The 21666-nt window shown below is 35.9% G+C and overlaps 5 protein-coding genes across 5 annotated transcripts; 3 read left to right on the top strand and 2 right to left on the bottom strand.

The window, feature by feature from the left end:
* Positions 1 to 9647: 9647 nt before the first annotated feature.
* rps1 (40S ribosomal protein eS1) lies at positions 9648 to 11421 on the bottom strand. Its single transcript, XM_073710817.1, has 5 exons — positions 11169 to 11421; positions 11017 to 11101; positions 10943 to 10968; positions 10366 to 10867; positions 9648 to 10316 (listed from the first exon to the last, which is right to left on the bottom strand). The coding sequence occupies exons 1-5, from the start codon at positions 11180 to 11182 to the stop codon at positions 10173 to 10175; spliced, it is 771 nt and encodes a 256-aa protein (XP_073572939.1). The 5' UTR covers positions 11183 to 11421; the 3' UTR covers positions 9648 to 10172.
* Positions 11422 to 12170: 749 nt separating this feature from the next.
* BJY04DRAFT_206715 (transcription elongation factor 1 family protein) lies at positions 12171 to 12722 on the top strand (the record flags this gene model as incomplete). The annotated part of the gene is made up of 4 exons (XM_073713755.1): positions 12171 to 12173; positions 12254 to 12298; positions 12354 to 12492; positions 12553 to 12722. The coding sequence occupies 4 exons, from the start codon at positions 12171 to 12173 to the stop codon at positions 12720 to 12722; spliced, it is 357 nt and encodes a 118-aa protein (XP_073572938.1).
* A 351-nt stretch (positions 12723 to 13073) lies between these two features.
* On the bottom strand, positions 13074 to 13869 carry BJY04DRAFT_216834 (uracil phosphoribosyltransferase; the record flags this gene model as incomplete). Its single annotated transcript, XM_073715863.1, has 3 exons — positions 13074 to 13249; positions 13298 to 13656; positions 13712 to 13869. The coding sequence occupies 3 exons, from the start codon at positions 13867 to 13869 to the stop codon at positions 13074 to 13076; spliced, it is 693 nt and encodes a 230-aa protein (XP_073572937.1).
* Positions 13870 to 14567: 698 nt separating this feature from the next.
* On the top strand, positions 14568 to 17651 carry BJY04DRAFT_33922 (WAPL family protein). Its single transcript, XM_073720170.1, has 3 exons — positions 14568 to 14994; positions 15049 to 16910; positions 16957 to 17651. The coding sequence occupies exons 1-3, from the start codon at positions 14808 to 14810 to the stop codon at positions 17263 to 17265; spliced, it is 2358 nt and encodes a 785-aa protein (XP_073572936.1). The 5' UTR covers positions 14568 to 14807; the 3' UTR covers positions 17266 to 17651.
* Positions 17652 to 19212: 1561 nt separating this feature from the next.
* BJY04DRAFT_33900 (serine--tRNA ligase SES1) lies at positions 19213 to 21583 on the top strand. The gene is made up of 7 exons (XM_073720169.1): positions 19213 to 19623; positions 19702 to 19772; positions 19841 to 20002; positions 20061 to 20482; positions 20536 to 20626; positions 20678 to 21046; positions 21100 to 21583. Exons 1-7 carry the CDS (start codon positions 19491 to 19493, stop codon positions 21274 to 21276), a joined length of 1425 nt encoding a protein of 474 aa, XP_073572935.1. The 5' UTR covers positions 19213 to 19490; the 3' UTR covers positions 21277 to 21583.
* The last annotated feature ends 83 nt before the right edge of the window (positions 21584 to 21666 follow it).

The raw sequence follows: 21666 nt of genomic DNA, 5'->3' as shown, positions 1-21666 counted from the left end.
TATAACTTACTTGCGTTACTTAATTAAAATCTAGGGTACTTATAGCTAGCCTATAAGTAATATAATCTTTTAGTTAAGTGTTGCCCTCCGCGCTAACTTATTTAGGATTTGTATCACATGAACCCCCAGATTCACGTGTCTTACACGTTGCGAGCTAACGAGAGGTTACCAGGGTTAGGAAGAAGCCAGAGGTTGGTTCTTCCGTAACATAAGGCCTTTATAATAATAGTACTAGGTTCTTAAGTTTCTTAAAAATATTTTAAAATTAACTATACTTTTCTAGGACTTTTTAGAGTAGCTTAATATTACTTATAACTACTACTAGCTACTAAGCTTCCTCTTTATTTTTTTTTATTTTTAATAATTTTATAATATTATCTTATTTTGCTAGTAGCCTAAATAGAAATATTTATTAAAATTATATTTACTTTAATAATTACTTTATTACTATAATAATAGAAATAACTAGATTTTTTTTTAAAGTTATATAATTACCTTTAGGTACTAATCTTTCTATAAGTTATTTAATTATTTATTTAATCTTATTTTTAAATATATTACTAGCTGCTAGCCCTAACTAGTACTTTTTTTATTTATAAGTATTTTTTTCTTTACTAGAGTATTTTCTTATTTTAGTTAATATTTAGATTATAATCCTTAAGCTATAAAATCTCTAATACTATATTATACTTACCTAAAGGGGTTATATTGAAACTTAGTTTATAATATTTCTTATATACTACTATAAGTAGTAATACTAATTTAATTATTAGTTTAAGAGTTCTTAAGTTCTTATTATTTAATTTATTAATTAGTATAAGAACTTTTTTTCTTATACTTAATAATTTATAAAAGTTTATAAATTTATGGTTTATAAAATTACTAGTTACTCCTAAATTAATTATAGTATTTACTAGCTATCTATTAACCTAAATTAATAATTTAAAATATTATTTTTATTATATTATTATTAAGGATCTTAGTAAGGCTAGTTTATTATTTTCTAGAGATTCTAGTCCCTAGTTAGGTACCTTACTATATTATAATAGTATTAATACTAGTCCTACCTCTTTCTTCTTTATAATATAATAAAGATATAATATTTTATAATAATAAAGCTATATTTTAAATATATAGTCTAGGTGCCTCTTATACCCTTTATATATATAGTTTATTTAATAATATAAATACTTTATATTATTTTTTATATATCTAGGCATGACCAGGCTATACTCTACTAGGTCTTTTAAAATATTATACTATAATACTAGATATCTTTATTTATAATAGGTAACTTATAGTTATTAATTATATTCTAGGTATTTAATATAATACTTATAATTATATTATTAGTAATAATAATATTTATAATTAAGTATGCTTTTCTATTTTTTACTAGTTTCTTTAAGTTATTATAATAATCTTAATTATTTTGTTTATAGGCTTTATAAACTTATAAATATTTATTATAAATTATTGTTACGGAAGAACAGACCTCTCTGCGTCTTCCTAACCTTGGTAACCTCTTGTAAGCTCGTAACGCTTGACTTAACTTACTTAATCCTTTCTCCTTATAATTTTACGTCTAACTAGTATAAAGACTAGTTATAGTCGGGTTAAGCTTAGTTAAAGTAGGCAAGGCCAAGTATCTTATATATAAGATACCTGTAAAGTAGTTCATACGAGTATATTACTATTCTAAAAGTAACTTCTAAGATAATAACTTGTATTAATCACAAAGAATAAATAAAACTAGATATAGTAGTAATAAATATTCTTAAATATCCTTCGCGTTATATACTATTCTATATACTTTTCTAAGGTATACTAAGTAGTATACCTAATAGGGGTACTCTCTTATTTACTATTTCTTTACTAGTCCCTGGTCTGCTAGATAATATTTATACGTGATTTCCCTTATAAGTATCTTACTAGGTAAGCTCTATTATATAATAGTTAGTACTTATTTATACCTGTTAGTATTACTAGATCTATCTTAATACTAAAAGTAGTTAATATATTAAGGGCCTAAATATTATAATAGCGTAATCTTCCGTGGCTAATAATATTTCTCTCCTGATAATAGTATCCTGGGATACTATTATCTCGTCGTAACGTTACTGGTCTGTATTATTCTGCCGCGTAGACCGCCTGGCTGGGTTCTTAATAATTATTTATATATTACTTAATCTTTATTAATCCTGTCCTAGTATATTAGCTAGATATAATAATATTAAAATATAATTTATTATTAAAGTTATTATTATTCTTATTTAATTTTAATCCTCTTATATTCTTAGTAATCTTATTTTATAAATAAAGTTAGGCCTTTTTTTATTACCTAATAATTTAAAAAAATCCTTAAATCCTTCTTATATAAGGTTTTTTATTAGGATTTTAGGTATCTTAATAAGTTTTTCTCTATTAGGATTAGGGCTTTCTACTTAAATACTAAATTATTTATTAAAGAGGCTAAAATCTTATATAATAATTTACTATACTCTTTTTCTTAAACTAGTTTAATAATAAATTTATTTTTATAAATCTTATTTAATCTCTTAACTTAGTTACTTTATAAAGTTTATTAAAGTTAATATTCTCTTATATAATACTTATATATAAGCTTATAAGCCTTACTATTATAACTAGTATTATATTTCCTAGCCTAGATATATATATAAGCTTCTAGCTTTATATTAATTATAATATTAAGAGCTTATTTATTTTATTTATTTTAGTTTAAAAGTAAGTTACTTAGGTATTCTCTTACCTTTAACTCTCTAGCTTAATATAATATATACCTAACTAGTTCTTTTATTTTCTAGGTAATTCTTATAGCTTCTTTATAAATTAAAAGTAAGTTACCCTCTTCTTCTAGGATTTCTCTAATAAGGATAATTTTTTTATTATATTAAATATTATTAGCTTTATAGTAGTATTTAGTTATTTTTTTTATTTAGAACCTTTATAATTTTTCTAGCCCTACTTTTTTTTTAAAAAGTAGTCTATTACTTTATAGCCTAATTTATTATAAGTAAAGTATAGATTCTTTTTTTAATACTATTCTCTTTCCTTCTTAGAAAGTATTATATTAAGTTTTATTAATTAAGGTTTATAAAGATTATTATATCCCTAATTTCTTAACTAAAATTATTATTTAATATTAGTATAGTTTCTTCCAGTCCTACTAAATTAATAAAAATATAGTACTTAGTATTTATTATATTATAATTAATAATAACCTTCTCTTCTTATTTATAGATCTTAGAGTTACTTATTAATTTATACTACTTACTTAACTATTTTTTTTAATAATTTTAGACTTATTTATAATAGCTATTTTTTTTTAAAGATCTCTTACTTAAGTTTTTTTTTAAATTACCTAATAAAGGCCTTGTTATCCTAAGATATATATAATTATGATTATATAAACCTAGATATATAGTAAAATATATTACTTATTTATCTTAGTTATTTTATCTCTTTTTTAGTATTTTAAGTAATATTTATATTACTAAAAGTATTTTTTAAGTATTTTTTAAAAATACTATAGTTTATAAAGATTTCCTTAATATTATTAGTTATATTATTTATTTTAGTAATTTAATATTCTCTTATAAAGAGTTTAAACTATTTATAAGCTACCCTAATAAAATAAGTAAAAATAAAAAAAACTTTATCTCCTTATTCTATAGATTTATTCTTATTAATATTAAGATAAGTATTTATCTAGGTCTATTAGTACTTAAGCTTAGATTAAGTATTATTAGTCTTAAGCTTTATATTTTTTTATAATAAACTAGTTATTAAGTTTAAGAACTTATTTTTAGAGCTATTTAATTATTTCTTAAGTATTACTAGTAAAAGTAGTATTATATTAATTAAGATTATTAATTAAGCTATTAATAATTATAGCTTAATTATTAAGTTACTTATTAAAAACCTAGCTAAGGTAGTTTATATAACAGAATAATACAAGCTAGTAATATTATAATAAGATAATAATATCCTAGGATACTATTATTAAGGAAGAAATATTATTAACTATAGAAGATTATGCTATTATAATATTTAGGCTCTTAATATATTAATTACTTTTAGTATTAGAATAGGCATAATAATACTAATAAGTATAAATAAATACTAATTATTATATATTAAAAGTTACCTAGTAATACGCCTATAAAGGAAGTTATATATATATATTATTTAGCAGACCAGGAACTAGTAAGGAAATAATAAATAAGAAAATATTTTTATTAGGTATACTACTTAGTATACTTTAGGGAGGTAGAGGGATAGTATACTAGCACAGATATTTAAAGATACTTATTACTACTATATCTAGTCTTATTTATTTTTTATTAATTAATTATAAATTATTATCTTAAAGTTATTTTTAAAATAGTAATATACTTATATAAACTATTTTATAAGTATTTTATATATAAGATACTTAGCCTTGCTTATTTTAACTAAGCTTAATCTTAATTATAACTAGTCTTTATACTAGTTAGATAAAAAGTTATTTAAAAAAAGGATTAAAGTTAAGTTAAGTATTATAAGCTTAGGAAAAGTTACTAGGGTTAAGAAAATATAGAAAGGTCTATTCTTTTATAATACTACTCTTATATAATATAAATAATAGACTAAAGTTATTTTATATTAGTAAAGGGTTAGTTAGCTTGCTAATTTCTTATAAAAGTTATAATAATATTTATTTTAAGTTAAGATAAGATGCTTATATTAACTAGTAATTAATTTATTATAAAAGAAATAAACTTTTTATATTTTCTTAACTCTAGTAATCTTTTATAAGCTTATAATACTTAACTTAACTTACTTAATTTTTTTTTAAATAATTTCTTATCTAACTAATATAAAGACTAGTTATAATTAGGGTTAAGCTTAGTTAAAGTAAGCAAGGCTAAGTATCTTATATATAAAATACTTATAAAATAGTTTATATAAGTATATTACTATTTTAAAAATAACTTTAAGATAATAATTTATAATTAATTATAAAAAATAATTAAGACTAGATATAATAATAATAAGTATTTTTAAATATCTTTTACTAGTATATTATCTAGTATATTATTTATAGTTCTTCTCCTAGTCCCTTAATATATTATATAAATAACTAATTATAGTATTCTTAATAATATATTTATATATAACCTTTTTTTATAAATATTTTATTAAATAATCTTTATTATATAATAATTAGTATTTATTTAAATTTGTTAGAATTACTAGGCCTATCTTAATACTAAAGGTAAATAATATATTAAAAGCCTGAATATTATAATAATATAATCTTCTATAACTAATAATATTTTTCCCCTAATAATAGTGTCCTAGGATACTATTATCTTATTATAATATTACTAGTTTATATTATTCTGCCGCGTAGACTACTTTAGTTAGGTTCTTAATACTTAAGTTTTTTTACTAAAATATTAATTATAATTATCTCTAGCAGGGGAGCTTAGTAAAAATACTTAATAAAAAAAATATTAAAATATTTTTATAAATAACTAACTATAGCTATCTCTAGTAAAGGAGCTTAGTAAAAATACTTATTTAAGGCTTTTTTAAATTCTTAATCTTTTATATAAATATAAATAATAAAGTTTTTTTATATAAAAAATTAATTTCTTTTTATATAGGGTAATCCCTTGCCTAGTACCTACTTTTATAATATTTATAATAAGTATTTTAATTTTTAAACCTTCCTCTATAAGATCCTACCTAGTTAGTAAGTAGTTTAAAATATTTATTTTATAAACTTTAGTTTTTAGTAAGACTACTAAGTAGCCCTTATAAATATCTTTTTAAAAAAAAATTATTATATTTATAGTTATTATTTTACCTCCTTATAAGACTAAGGTTATTATTATTTAATTTTTACAAGCTATTATTAATACTAGTATAGATTAGAGGTTAAAGCTTAATAAATATATTTATAAAATCTTATTATATATATAATATTTCTAGCTATTTATAAAGTTATTATTAGGTTTTATAAGATAATAATTTATAAAATATATAAAATTAAATTAGTTTAAGATTTTTTATATTCTTACTTAATTTACTAATTATCTTATTAAATTACTTAAAATATATAAATTTAGTTTTCTTATTAGGCTTTATATAAGTATAAAAAATAGTAAACTAAAATTCTTAAAGTCTATTTTATAGGTTTTCTAGTTACTTCTTAAAGAAATTATATAAAATATTCTAACTTTATAATATTCACACGAGCTTTTATTTTCTTAAGGTAGTAAGTATATTATCTAAATAAAGTATTATATAGTTTATCTTATTTTCTTTATTAAACTAGTTTATTTTTATAAGTATATTTATTTAGTCGAGGAATATCTAATAATTAGTATAATTAGTAGTTAAGTAAAGTATATTTTTTAATAATAAATAATTTTTAAGTAAATAATTTTTATAAGACTTTTATAAATTATTTTAGATAATTAATAAATATATTTATAAGACTTAAATATATTAAGCTTAGTAAGTTACTTATAAGTAGTAAGTTTATATTTAAATATTATAATATATTATTTCTTAATAATTAATAGTTCCTTACTAGCTATTTATAATTTAAAAGTAAGAGTTTTATTAGATATAGGCCCTTTTATTAGGGAAATACTTATTATAAAATTATCTTATTTTATAAGAAATACTTAACTTATTCCCTTAGAGATTTAAGCTAATTATAAAGATTTTCTTAATTTTTGTGATATTATAAATAAGCTAAGTTATAAGGGTTAAATATTAAATTATAAGAAAAAAGTTTTTATATATTTAGTTAAATTAGTATATTTAGGATTTAAAAGCTTAATAAAAAAATAAAAGCTATTTTTAAGGATTATATAAATAATATAGATTAATACTAAGGTTTAGAATCTTACTTTATAAGGATTCTAAAATTAGTATATACTTAATTAGCCTGTAGCTGAGTTAGTACTAGCAGGATGTTTGCGTGTCCTTACAAGTATTTACTTTATAAAACTAGCCTTTAACTTAATTACTTTAAAATAGTATTTTATAAAAAAAAATTTTTATTTATACTTATTTTTTATAACTTAAGCTTCTTTATTTTTTATTATATAATATATAAAGTACTAACTTTAAATAAGCTTTTTAATTAATATATCTAGCTATTCTAAACTAAGAAAAATTATAATAGCCTTACTTATTTTACTAATAATAATAAAAAATAATCTTAAGGGATATATCCTAATAGTAGCTAGATTATTAATTAATTTATCTTATTAGTTTCTATTACATAGTATTCCTGCCACTGCCACAACAAAGCTAAATTATATAAAGATACTAAGGCTAAATTATATAAGAATACTAAGGCTAAATTATATAAAGGCGCTAAGGCTATAAAGATAATATAAAAATAGAAGTACTAAGCTAATTTATATAAAGGTATTGAAGCTAGGGAAAAGTTATAAAAAACCCCAAAAACTAAAATAAAAAAGTAAGATATAAAGTTAGTTAGGTTTTACTAGTCCTTTTTAATCATATATATAAGAAGTAACTAAGTAACCAGAAAGACTTTAAGCAGGGAAAAAATAAAGAATAAAGCCTAGTTAAATAAAAAAAAAAGGCTATTTAAATTTTATAATAGATTCTGCTAGATTTAGGTTATTTAAGAAAGATATAGCTAAAAAGAGGTAAGGGCAAGGAGCTAGTTATAAAAGTTATATTATAAAAAAATATTAAAATATAAGTTAATAGCCACAGTACACTATAAAAGGGTGTAGAGATATAATCTATTAGTTAAAGGTAGGGCTTTAATTAATATTATACTATTATTAAGGTCCCCCCTTAAGGGACCTTAGTACTTTTATATAAAAGGTGTGGTTATATAACCTTACTAACTAAGCAGGGCGTGCCTTAGGCCTCTATAATTACACGCCTGAGGCGCTGTAACAGCTGTGGTGGCCCAACATAAAACCTAGGAAGGTATTATTAACACCTAATTACTCTAGTACACCCCAAATTTTAATATCTTATGTGGATGCACCTTTCTAATTTTAAGTAGTAAGTTTATTACCCTACCTGTTTTATATAGTAAAGTAAATATAGACTAATTTAAACCAAGTATTTTATATAATACTTTATACTTATAACCGCAACCTTTATAGTAACATTTTATAACCTCTATAATAACTATAACCTCTACAGTAACCTCTACAGTAACCTCTATAGTAATCTCTATAGTAATCTTTATAGTAACCTTTATAATAACCTTTATAATAATCTTTATAATAACCTTTATAGTAATCTTTATAGTAACCTTTATAATAATTATAACTTTTATAGTAATCTCTATAATAATTATAACCTTTATAATGACCTTTATAATAACTATAACCTTTATAATGACCTTTATAATAACTTTTATAATAATTATAACCTTTATAGCAACCTTTAGTAACCTTCATAATATTTATAATCTTTATAATATAAGGACTTTTTAAAAGTAATATACTTAGTAACTTATTTTATTATATAAAGTATATAGGGTAGTAAATATACTACTAAAAAATAAAGGGGTCCTTTAGTACAAATTTTTGGAGATTTGGGGTGTACTAGAGTAATTAGGCGGTATTATTAATAGCTTAATCTTAAAATTATTAAGCTTATACTAATTGATTGAATCACGCGGACAAGGGGATCTTAAGCAGATAAAAAAATATTAAAATAAGCTACTATAAGTAGGCTTTTTGATATTAAGGGCCCTAAAGGCATGAAATAAGGTACTAAGCTAATTATAAAGGTAAAGTAATAAATAAAGTTAATAAGGCATTTTACTTACTAAAAAAAGAAAAAATAAAGTTATTTGAGATACTTATATAATAGGAATACAAGGATTTTAGTATTATATTGAGAATATACAGCTAAGCTAGCATCCCCCCTTTATATAAAGTAAGAAGGAGGGATATCTAAATAGCTTTAGCTAATAAAAATAATAAAAGAGCTAGAAAGATTATAACCTATAAAAAAGGGCTTATAAAGAAAGAAAGAATGAATAGAAGTATTTAAAAATAGAAGATAAATAGATAAATAAAGCTATAAAAAGCTAGTAAGGAATAACTATCTATAATGGAGATAGTGAGAGAGGAGCACGTGATCCGACAGGATATATAAGTAATACCTATCATAAACTATATTATTATAAAAAACAGATCTTCCCTAGCTTCTAAAGAGTATTAAAAATAGGTTTCTATAATTTCTAGGTAATATTAGGGATAAATCTTCTTAATATTCTAGGATTATTAGGGGTAGGTATTCCCTAGCTTCTAGATAATATTAGAAATAAGTCTTCCCTAGCTTGTAAATAATAATCGGGGTAGGTCTCCCTTAATTTTTAGATAATGCCTAATATATTATTAATGTAGAAGAGGTGTTCTGGTTAATAGTGAGATAGATAATCTTATAAAGTTCTTAGAATAAGTAACAAGACTGGTAAGCAGTAGATCAGAACAGAATAACTAATTACTAGCGGTAAGCTAACTTCTAGCTGTACGGCCACGGTGTCGGCCACGGTGTCGGCGACAATTAAACCATAAAATAAGAAAACAATAAATAATTATTAAAAGAAATGTAGTATAAATATAAAAATATACCTATTATATATAAAAAGGTAGGACTTTTTAATTGTATTAAGGGTTTTTCTATATCATTTAAGATTATGCGGACCTCTCTAATACATACGCCGAGGTGGTAGCCTATTGAACAGCCTGGAGATCGTACAACACCGGTACTGGAACTATGTTGTACGTAGGCACCGAAACCCGGACTTGGCAGAGTTCGGCGAGTTAGAGCTTCATAGATATAGAACCTGACAGTATGGGCTTGGTGAGTGTCAAAACTTATAGAGCATCTACAATTACCCCGCCCAGTCGGCTCTACCTTGTACAAACCCAGCAAGTCATCCCGCCTGTCTCGTTCCACTCCATCTACGGTGGCATTGACTTAGGTCACTTATTAGGGAGACACGATTTGAAATGATCTGCTTGACAGTGAGACCACTATCCCGATTTTTACTTATTGACACACTGGAAAAGCATAGATAGCTAGCCGTCCAGGGCTCTGCGAAAGAGAGCAACAAGCAAAGGGCCCGACAAATCCCATCCTTAAACACTCTCCAAGACCTGCTCCTTGAACTCCCGCTCCACCTTTTGTCCCTTGTCATCGGTCGTTGACTCGCCGTGCAGGTTGAGTAGCGCACCGAGGTCAAACTTCGGGGCTTTGAGGAGCTTGACCTTGCGAATATGGACCTAATAACAATTAGATATAAGATTATATCAGCACGCAAGGGGAACCTACATGCTGCAGAGGGTAAATTCCCTGGGTGGCCTTCTCAATTTCGCGACCGATGACCTCGGGAATAAGCTTTGTTGTCAGCTGCGCGAGAGAGCAGGTAGAAGCTTCCCGTTGGATGATTTCGGTCATCTTCTTTCTGATGGCGCGGATCTGAGAAGAGCGAGCATATGTGGTTTTCTTGATCTGGTTGGGGCGTCTCTTGGTAAAGGCAATCGCGAAGAGGCGCAGCAGATAGTCATCGGTGGTCTTCACGGTAACATTGGCCTCGATAAGCGACTGCCATTTGCGGACGAGGGATCGCAGCTTGTCGGTGGTGAAATCCAGACCGTGGAAGTTGGTTAGACAGTTCTTTCCCTGAATTTCATCGACGCGAAGCTTGACCTTGCGGAAGGCGTGGTCCTCATCGTTCTGCAGATCGGCGAGCGAGACCTCGAAGATACGGCCCTTGAGCGAATCATTCGCGTTCTTGAGACCGCTAGTCCGGTTCACGAGAGTCTTTCCAACGCTTTACACACCTAGTCAGTGCACGGCTCCAGGAATAGTTCGACAATGCATTGCGGCGGATCGGTACTTGACTCACTCTCTGATCTGGAAGGTGGAGGGGGCCTATTCCTGGTCAACCATTGTGCGAGAATGTGGGAGTGACTCGATTACCTTCACGGAGTACTCATCCTTCCTGGTGAAAGGGTCGACGGTCCTCTTCTTGATACCCTTCTTGCCCTTCGACAAGCGCTTGTTCCTGGTCGTATATTAGCAAAAGGATCAACAATTCTGCTGACAAGTGACCGGGCGCTGGGATGCCGTACTTTCCAACAGCCATAATTGCGATTCGAGTCTATTCGTCAGTTGTCGAGAACAGACGAGAGGTTCACACCGCGCAATTTGGTGGAAGGGTCGGGTCGTTTCGTACTGCTTGCCGCGGTTTCGACAGACACAAGAAAGTTGTGAACGAAATCCCACAGAAAAGTTCCGCTAAGCGAGATACTGGCCCTATAGTTTTATTATGTAATTAGCTACCCACAGACCACCCTTGTGTCATTGGTCGAAAGCTGTCTATCACGTGACTACATACTTCAGATCTCCCTTGTCCATGTGATCCGCCTAACATTCCAGAATCAATACAGAATACAGAATACAGAGTACTCGCATTCCACTATCTATTAGTTATTTTGAAGCTCTTGTCTAGTAGATACTATTAACTGCGATGTGACACCTACAGCTCTAGACTATGCTCGACTGATCAAACCAATATCAGATGCTCAAATCTGCTCCAAGGAACCACGTGAAAGCAAAATGCTCCAGGAATGTCTATTGCATTCATTAGCTTTTGAAACTGAGGATCATTGAGTGTTGATTCGGAGCATTTGCTCTTCATCGCACCACAAACGTTAGGGCGATGGAATATATTCTTGTTTGATAGGCTCTAGCACTGTTTTTCTAAGGTGCTACCTTGAAAGTACTATTTATAAAACGCAGCTTAGTGTTCAATTATAAGGATCCATATGTCGAGCTGCAGGATGGGACTCCCAGCTTCAAGTACTTTAGGTACGTACTCCGTACTGTATTACCTACATACTCGGTAACTAGCGCTGTTGCAGGTGGGGTTCTACGTTGCTGTTCAGTGATAATTACTGAAGTAGTGAAGTGACCCCACCCACCGCCGCCCGGCGTCTAGAGCCATGGAGTGCGGCAATAGTTTGCACACTTTGCACCACTTGAACCTTTGCACGATACCTACACGCCTTGGACATCTTTAGGTGTATTGAACCTCCACCTATCTACGCCTTATTGCACGCGCATTTCTAAGCATGGTATGTCTACACCCATCCTTGAGCACCACCTGGCGCGACTAGACCACTTGGGGCTTCTAGTCTAATGTAATATTTTCTAGGGTAAACGTAAGAAATCAAGCCGCCAACCCCAGCAGCCTAGAAAGGTGACATTATTTCAAAGATCCCGTCTACTATAGAATTGGAGCTAATAAAAAGCAGAAAGAGCCTCTCCCAAGCACATTTGCGTGCCTCTTCTGCAACCACGAAAATTCCATTGTGGTCAAGTTGGATAAGAAGCTGGGTCTAGGGCATCTGTCGTGCAAAGTCTGCGGGCAAAGATTTCAAACTGGGATCAACTGTAAGCTTCAAATCGTTATTTGGAAGAGCGACCGTGGCATTGACCATCGTGCAATATTAGATCTTTCTGCTGCCGTTGATGTCTACTCCGACTGGGTTGATGCTTGCGATGCGGTCGCCAAGGACACTGCGAACAAATACGAAGAGAGAGATACTTTTGTCACGCGCCCCAATCACCGCGGCATTTCCCCAGATGACGAGGGTGGGGACTTCACAGACCACATTGATTAATATACTCTGGAATTCTGGATCTATCTTCAGGCATTCAAAGTACCGAACTGACGAGAACCCTGTGATTATCTTTCATACCTATAATCCACCTCGACAACCCTTTTTTTTCTCATTGAGCCCCATGCCCACGTATATACATGCGGATAAACCGCAAGTGCCGCTTTCGTGACGCTGTTGGTCTGAAAAGCATAGTCTATAGGGGAGGTGGTTGTATAGTGAGTGGGCTTTCGGATGCTAGAGTGTGTAATAACGGTCACCGAAGTCACCCAAGCCAGGGATTATATACCTGTAAGATGATATAGTGTTGTTAGTTGAGAAAGTCTGCAGTCGAATTTGAATCGGCAAGGGGTCTCACTTCTTTTCATCCAAGCCTTGGTCGATAAAGGCCGTAACGACTCTGAGAGTAGGGAACCGCTCTGCAAAATCGGCAACTCCTGAAGGGCTTGCGATGAGATTGAGGAACAAAATTCGTTCCTCAGGTACACCTTTGGCCTTTAGTATCTCGACAGCAAGCGTTGCGGACCCTCCTATTCCAGCTTAGTCGTGCACAGCATCTTGAGAGCCATGACACCTACCTGTTGCAAACATTGGATCCAGGAGCAGAACCCATCGATTAGATATATCAGCAGGAAGCTTCTCATAGAACAGCTTTGGCTTGCATGTTTCCTCATCTCTCTGGATGAGAATTTTTCCTATCCGCACAGACCGGCAGCAGTCTCTCAGTCCTTGTTCCATGGCTTCACCCGCCCGCATGATGGATACACCACAGATCTTCCCCTCGAACCTGACGCCGAGATAAGAGCGACCCACGGGGGTGGTGACCGCATGTTCGACAACCGGGAGATGGTTCAGCCCTTCTTCTACCAAGAGGCGGATTATCCGGTTCGAATAGAAGATGAAATCAGCTCGGCTAGTATTCTGGTCTCTAATCATACTACGAGACTGTTAGCAAAGGTGCAGAGTTATGGCCTAGATAAACTTCGACCCACGTCAACAGTGCTATCAATTGAGGTGTCTGGGGCAGGACGTGAACATTTTCGTAACCTAAGCTTTTGGAAACGGTGGCTGTTGGTTTTTCCCTGTCTGATCGGTAGACTGGGCCAACACCTTGTGCCGGCGAGGGTATGGATTTTGTTGTTTCGCTCATCATGCACGAGCTGGGTAGGAAAGATGTATGCCTTGCAGCCGAGTATATTGGCACTACTGAATGTGGCCGAGAGGTGTGTGCCGAAATGACTCTCAATAATCTAGAGAATATTTCCAGTCATTGTAACGCAGAAACCGCGCTGAGATATCCGATCGAGATTGAAGTGGGGAATTCGCGTTTGATAGAGATAAGGCACCTGCCTACTTATCCCGTGATCTTATTCTTTAAGGTAAGTACTATGAGACGACCCTCAGTAACCGGGTACCCAGGTAACGACATTATTTGAAGTTATAGGTGGTTATAGTAGTGGTTTGAAACCGGTGATGTTAGTGTTGAACAAGTTGAAGGCCTGCTGAATAGGTTAGGTCAGGGAAGAAAATCTTATTTGTACCGCAAGCCTGGAACGAGTGTGTATCTTCTTTTCATTCTTGTCCTATTGGTCACTGGTGATAACAATCCAACTAACCAGCCCGGTTCGTCCCTCTCAAGGGTTGAAGCATTGGATTATCCAGCTACACGACGTAGTACTGTATTGTGCTAAGTGGGGGATTCGGCAAATCCCGAGGATTACCTACGGTAGGTATACTCCGTATCATGGCACCGTGAAGTAGTTCATCAGTGCCATGCACAGATTTGGCCTGGAATCCTGGATGATCCGGAAACTGTTATGAGAATACAAACATTCGCCGCTTCGATGTGGCAGTAGATCAACGCTATTGTCTCCTTGCTTATTTTACACATTGTTCATCTGACTGTTCACTATTAGTCATCGTCCCAGGAGTGTACTCTATGGATGAAAGTTAAGTCGACCATTCCGGCCTTGGCTCGTGGACCTCATTTGATCAACTACACTGGGATTCGAGGACCAGTGTGAAATAAAAGCTCGCCAACTCACCGAGCTCGTCTCACATCTGACTTCCTTCTTTATCTTGACCAGAATGTCTCGGAATCAGAAGCGGCCAGTGACATATGGTAAATCGCCGTTGAATAGACTCGAAACTTATCTGGACGGACGAGACCAACCTAACAAGAAACCGCAATCGCCTGCCACTTATTTGGACTCAACAGCAATATTCACGTCTACCTCCTCAGTCTCTTCTGTCGGGATCATCACAAACGATCTAGGTTAGTACGTCAGATTCCAGTATTAACCACAAGTACATAACTAATTCACTGAAGATTATCAAAATGAGCACAATATTATGCAACGGAAGCGAAGAAGATCATCACCAGTCAAGTTTCCTGGCGCCGATATGGATAGTAGTATGATTCCAAGCGCGGCTGCGGATATGGACTTGGCGGACCTAGACCTTGATAACGATGGGAATAATCTTTCAACCATTCACCGGGCTGAGGGCGAGCAGGATGGCAAAACTTCGCTATCCTTCAAAACAGAAAAAACCACTGAAGCGAAACTAGCCCGCCCAGCCCAATCCCCACACTTGAGCTCTGCTCGCCGAAGGAAAGCCCCTGGTCATCCAAAAGATCAACACCACAGGAACCTTGGAGATCCCGTGGGTACAGACCAACTTGACGAATCAGCCCTCACCCGAAAGAGGCTGATCGATTCGTTAGGTGTGTCGGCATTGGAAAGCAAGGAGGTGCTAACCCCAGGATCGTTGGATGATGTGCCTGCATCCCCGAAACCGCCTGCTGTTGAGATCCTTAATCAAACAGCTTCGACACCTAATTCCCAGGAACGCCAAAGTCAGCGACCACGCAGGATTCCAGTATCTCCCACATCCCGCGCGATGCTGCGGTCCCCTGGGGTCACTTACTCGCGACAGCGCTCTTTTCTGGAAGAGTCCTTTAGCTGGACCGAAACTGAACCAAACAACGTGGAAATATCCCACCTGTCCCAGACTAGATTAGATGCCCATAATATGCTTACCTCTCGCCTTATATCCAACGATGATAATAACGGTGATAGCAAGCCTGTTCGCAGCATACATGAGCTTCGACAAGCCGGTGATAACGCTCGATATCGGGAGATTGTCGATTCAATATTTGAAGATATAGAAGACTTGAGTAACTCAACATCCGGGAGATGCGGTAGCCTTGCCGAGTTATGCCACAAGCTCCTGAATCCCCAGTTCGCCTATCGATTTTCTGAGCAAGGCTTCGACGAACGACTCTTGAACAGGTTTCAAAGAGGCTGTGATATAGTATCAGTTTCTCTTGCGTTAAGTGCGTTTAGACTGGTATTAGCTGGTGGCCGCAGTTCTCATGTTTTCTCTATAACTTTATTGTCATTGATAACAGATCTCCCCCCCCTAGTCTTGGACTCAGAAGATGATCTGAGTACCCTTGTACGAGAGCCCTCTCTAGGCCTTTCAAAGGCTGCACAGGCTTCGATAAGGGGAGTCCGGCCCCGTTTACTGTCTGCCATCGACTCATCGTGGCCGTGCCTGTCGCCTCGACTACTAGCACTTGCATGCATCAACACTTCCTTACACTCTCTTCGAGAGAGAGGGCACGCCATTCAACCTTTCAAAACAACGTTCCTGGAAAAGCTAGTCGATTTTCTGGTGGCCAACACCCCGAACGACCTACATACGCCTTTACCAAGAGAACAATCTCAGTTCTTAGAGCTGGTGTTCTCTATCGTCGAAGACTATTCGGTCTTATCTGAATCATTTGATCTTCACCATTGCAGATGCTTCCAGCGTCTTTCGCAGCTCCATAGGCTTTTGAGCTCAAATCACCCTGGCTGCAACCGACAGATCCGGCTGGCCTATATCCGAGTGATACTGAACCTTACCAATAAAGAGCTAACACTTTGTGGCAGCTTTGCCATACCAGAGCTTATTTCCGGACTTTCACGAATCGTTACTGAAGAATCTCGTGAAATCCCCCAAAAAACCCAAGCCGAGGAGAATAGCACGTTGACTGCAGTCATCTTGGCGCTAGGCACACTCATCAATCTGGCAGAGAAGACTGTGCAATCTAGGGTTATGCTTCTACGTTCCAGTGGCCGTACGAACGCGATTTTCCAACAGCTCCTTGAGCAGTTTTCCCGCAGCATTAGCTCTATGGACCAGGTAAGGAGACAATGTGGTAGCCGGTACTATTTTTAACACGATGTAGGCACACTCCGTTCCTGAGGTGCATGGAAATGTTGTGGCTGGATATCTGTCTATCCTAATACTTACAGTTTGCCTTGATGAGCACGCGCTTGACCAAGTTAAAGCGTCCGTGGAAGGAGACGGCCTCACTCCGGTTCTATCAACTGCCGAACAGTTCCTCCAGTATCATCGGGAAGTTGAAAAGGACACTCGTATGCATGATACCTGGGAGCAGGAAGACTCGAGACTCACAGCCAGGATAGAGCATATTATTCAACGAGTACGTACATTGCACCGATCCACAACTGGAGAAATAGATGAAGTCACATAATGCAGACAAAGCTAAGGGTGTTTCTCGATTATGTATACGTCCATTAATCAAAGCCCACATGTACCACGAGGGCCAGAGAATCCCGTTGGTAAAACTTTGTCGACGTACATGGTCTTGGCTTGATACCTAAATCGTAGGTAGGTTAACTATTCGCTAAGTTCGGAGTAAGAGCTGCGGAGTGCGAAACCCTGCGAAGTAAGCCCAACAATAATTGAAGGCGATGACTTCGATCCGATTGTGATTGGAAACCCCCGATTCAATGATTATAATGCACTGTAAATATCTACACCATAGTTGAGGGTAGAGCGAGTTCATCGACGGCCATACATTTGTGGGATGTGTTTGCGCCCGGAAGTCGCGACTTCATCCCAGTTCTCGAGACTTTGCCACCAACCCTCACCTAGGTGCTGCCTGAGTCAGCCATAACTAGTACCGCTCCTGACGGTCAATTGAGGCTTTATTCCACATTTCTGACGTCGCTCTTGAACATTCCTGCTGGCCTTTGTGGTCTCAGATTAGTGGTCATCTGTCCGTCACGAACCTGGCCAGCTTCGCCGGACGCATTGTATTTGTCCTCACGCACGAGTTCTAACCCTCTGCCATTATTATTATCCTGCTTTCATCTCCGCAAAAATGCCGAGTGCACCGAAACAACGAAAGATAGCCATCGTGGGGAGTCGCTCCGTGGGTACGTTTCGCTTGCTGTTGCTTTGGATCCTCACTCACGCTTACCTAGGTAAATCTTCTCTCACGGTTCGCTTCGTCGAGCATCACTTTGTAGAGAGCTACTACCCGACAATTGAAAACACTTTCAGCCGAATAATCAAATACAACGGCCAGGATTACGCAACGGAAATTGTTGACACAGCCGGTCAAGTGAGGATTGCAATAACGCGTTAGGCGCCCACGAATGGCTAATTCGAAGCTCTAGGACGAGTACAGCATTCTGAACTCGAAACATTTCATTGGGATCCACGGGTATATTATTGCCTACTCCGTGGCATCCCGCCAGTCTTTTGATATGGTAAGGGTTATTAGAGACAAGATATTGAATCACTTGGTAAGTGGTCTTACTTGTTCACCTAGCGTCTCACCTAGCTCAACGGCTTTAGGGGGCGGATTATGTTCCTCTTGTCATTGTGGGAAATAAGAGTGACCTTAAGCCGGAACAACGCCAAGTTTCCCTGGATGAAGGCCGGCAGCTGGGCGAAGAGTTTAGTTGCGCATTCACTGAGGCTAGTGCTCGTCTTGATTATAACGTTGCAAGGGCTTTTGACTTGATGATTGGTGAAATTGAAAAATCACAGAATCCTTCGCAACCAACCGGCGGCAATAAGTGTGCTGTAATGTGACGACAAGCCATGGAACTCCATAGACTGGGTCTTTTTGCTTGCTTTGCCCGAGCGTCATCTGTTTTAAAACTCCAGGTGACATGTCCTGCTTCCACCTCAGCATTTTCGGCGTTCACTTTATCTACTCGGGATTTCTGAACATCCTCCACCACTGATTCTATTTCCGGTTGTTGTAAGGGGAGTTTGTTCGCTGCAGAGACCGGACCCAGTTGAAACTCGAGAGAAAGTTCCGTTAAACACTAATTAGAAGCGTTACAATTTCCACCTGCTGGTGCATGTGAGTAATTTGGATAGCATCTGAATAACTGTCCCACTGGTCTTTTGTTCCTAACCATGCTTTTAATAGGAATTCGCCTGCTTCGACGGGTGTAATAGGTTTCTTATAGACATTGGCCTCGGGGGGCAAGGGCCTCGATCCTGCACAAGCAGCCTTCCCTTCTCGTGCATGGCATATGATGTACGGCTTTCATTTATAAGAACCATGTGGGTTATATCTAAATTTTGGGCTCATACTCGTAGATAGCCTGAGGCATCCGAACCATCGATGGCGGGAATGGGATAACGTGACGTTCCAGTGTTATTCAATTCTGCTCGATACGAGTAGACGAATCCATTAGTCCCTCACGGACCTGTTAGTTCTGACCCAGAACTGATAACGTTAGAGGCGCGGGGGCCCTACTATGAAGTAGCAATGGCAGTCTGTAAATGGGTATCGGAGAAATACCGCAGAATCCGTCCATGCCCCTCAAATCTCTCCCCGCTCGGGCTGAAATTTAATCGCTATCCGCACTTCAACAACATATTACCTCGAACTACAATCGTTCACACCTATCCCACTCTGGAAGCTAGAGCTCGCATAGAGGAACAAAAAAAATGCTCGACCTTGCTGATTTCATCACCGACCGCGGTGGTGACCCGAACAAGATAAAGGAGAGTCAGAGGAGGAGATCTGCACCCGAGGCTGCTGTTGACGAGGTTATTTCTCTATACGAGGAAGCTCGACGGGGTGAGCTCTTGCCACTGCGATTGTTTCTGAGCTAGGTCAAGTGGTGCTCCTGCAGGCTAATCCGGGACTCTGTTATAGCACGGTATGAGGTCTCTCAAATAAACTCCCAGCTCAATGCCCTCCTTAAGGAGATTGGGAAAAAGAAGAAGGCATGCTTTCCCTCCTTCCCTGGGCTTTTGACGCCCTGCCCCGACCATAGCTGACCATTTGGGCTTAGAACAAGGAAGACGCAAGCGGCCTCCTAGACGAGAAGGCCACTCTTGAAAATCGGCGAAAGGAGGCAGAAGGCCTTGCTATTGAAAAGGAAGTTGCCAGGGATAAGAAAATTCGAACCATTGGGAACTACGTGCATGACTCGGTTCCTGTGAGCAGCAATGAGGTTGGTCGAGTCCCGTGCAATTGGTGACAGATTGAGCAGTGCTGACAGCTCTACGCAGGACGATAATGCCATTGTTCGAACGTGGTCTCCTGATGATTTCGTCGCTGAAAAGCCCAACTGCCTGTCTCACCATGAAGTGCTCACTCGACTTGATGGGTACGATCCAGAGCGTGGAGTCAAAATAGTTGGACACCGTGGATACTGTCTGACTGGTTACGGTCTTTTCCTGAATCTTGCGCTTGTGAATTATGGACTGGAATTCCTGTTCAAACGAGGCTATACGCCGAACCAACCCCCTCAATTTATGCTCAAGGAAATGATGGCAAAAACTGCCCAGCTTGAACAGTTTGACGAGGAACTCTACAAAGTTACCGAAAGCGAGGACAAGGCAACAGACAAGTATTTAATCGCAACCTCCGAGCAGCCCTTATCCGCATTGCATGATGGCGAATGGATTCAGGACAAGGATCTCCCAATCAAGTATGTTATGCTGCCCGTTCTTTCGTGCTTCTAGCTCACCAGACGCGCACTAGGTATGCTGGATACAGCACTTGCTACCGCAAGGAGGCAGGCTCCCACGGCAAGGATGCTTGGGGAATTTTCCGCGTTCACCAATTCGAGAAGGTCAAGCACCGGCACCTATTGCGGCAATTCTTGGGAACTGACGAATTATAGATCGAGCAATTCATTCTTAGTAAACCCGAAAACTCCTGGGAGATCTTTGATGAAATGATAGCAACATCGGAGGAATTTTACAAATCTCTTGGACTTCCGTACCAGGTTGTTTCTATCGTCTCGGGCGCTTTAAATAATGCCGCCGCGAAGAAATTTGACCTCGAAGCTTGGTTTCCCTTCCAACAGGAGTATAAGGAGTTGGTATCTTGCTCGAACTGCACCGACTACCAGGCTCGGGCACTGGGCATTAGGTACGGTACGAAGAAGACCACGGACGTGAAGAAATCATACGTTCATGCTCTTAACGCTACACTGTGTGCGACAGAGAGAACTCTCTGCTGTATCCTTGAGAACTACCAAACAGATGATGTACGATCACTATATTCCATCTTGATCGAGAAGACTTTGCTAACAACGGACAGGGATTTATGGTACCTGAAGTCCTGAGGAAATATATTCCAGGCGCACCAGAGTTTCTTCCCTACACCAAGGAGCTACCAAAAGATAGCACGTCGACCAAATCACGAGGCAAGTCCACCAACAAGCCCGCGAGTGGTACAGATGAGGCGTCCAGAAAGATGCAAGGCATGCAACTGTGATCGGGCCCTCAACTGCAGCGCGAAAGATATACGTTGACGCTGCTTCCGTATCTGGTCTTTGAGCTCGATTTAGACTAAGTAGGGCGACAAACTGCCAAGTTACCCATATTCGAATTAGGGGGAAATGTCTTGCTGAATCCGAATCATGGCGTAGACAGGTTTCTATGCATAGTTTCTGTGCTTGAACTTTGTCATTTGAACTCAACAGCATCCATAACAGGTGCCAACACCAGTTGTTAATATATGCTCTACTCTCAGGACTCGCGAATTAAACGTAAATTTAACGCTGTTACCACAGTGACTTGACGCCTCATAAAGACCCATTGACCGCGACCGACCCATCCCACGACTGGTTAAAAAAACCAGTCAATAGCTACATACTACTACGCT

The sequence above is a fragment of the Aspergillus karnatakaensis genome, assembly GCF_047715665.1.
Source record: "Aspergillus karnatakaensis strain CBS 102800 unplaced genomic scaffold BJY04scaffold_16, whole genome shotgun sequence".
NCBI lineage: Eukaryota > Fungi > Ascomycota > Eurotiomycetes > Eurotiales > Aspergillaceae > Aspergillus > Aspergillus karnatakaensis.
Note: the sequence above shows the minus strand (reverse complement) of the source record. Positions and strands in the feature narration are given on the sequence as shown.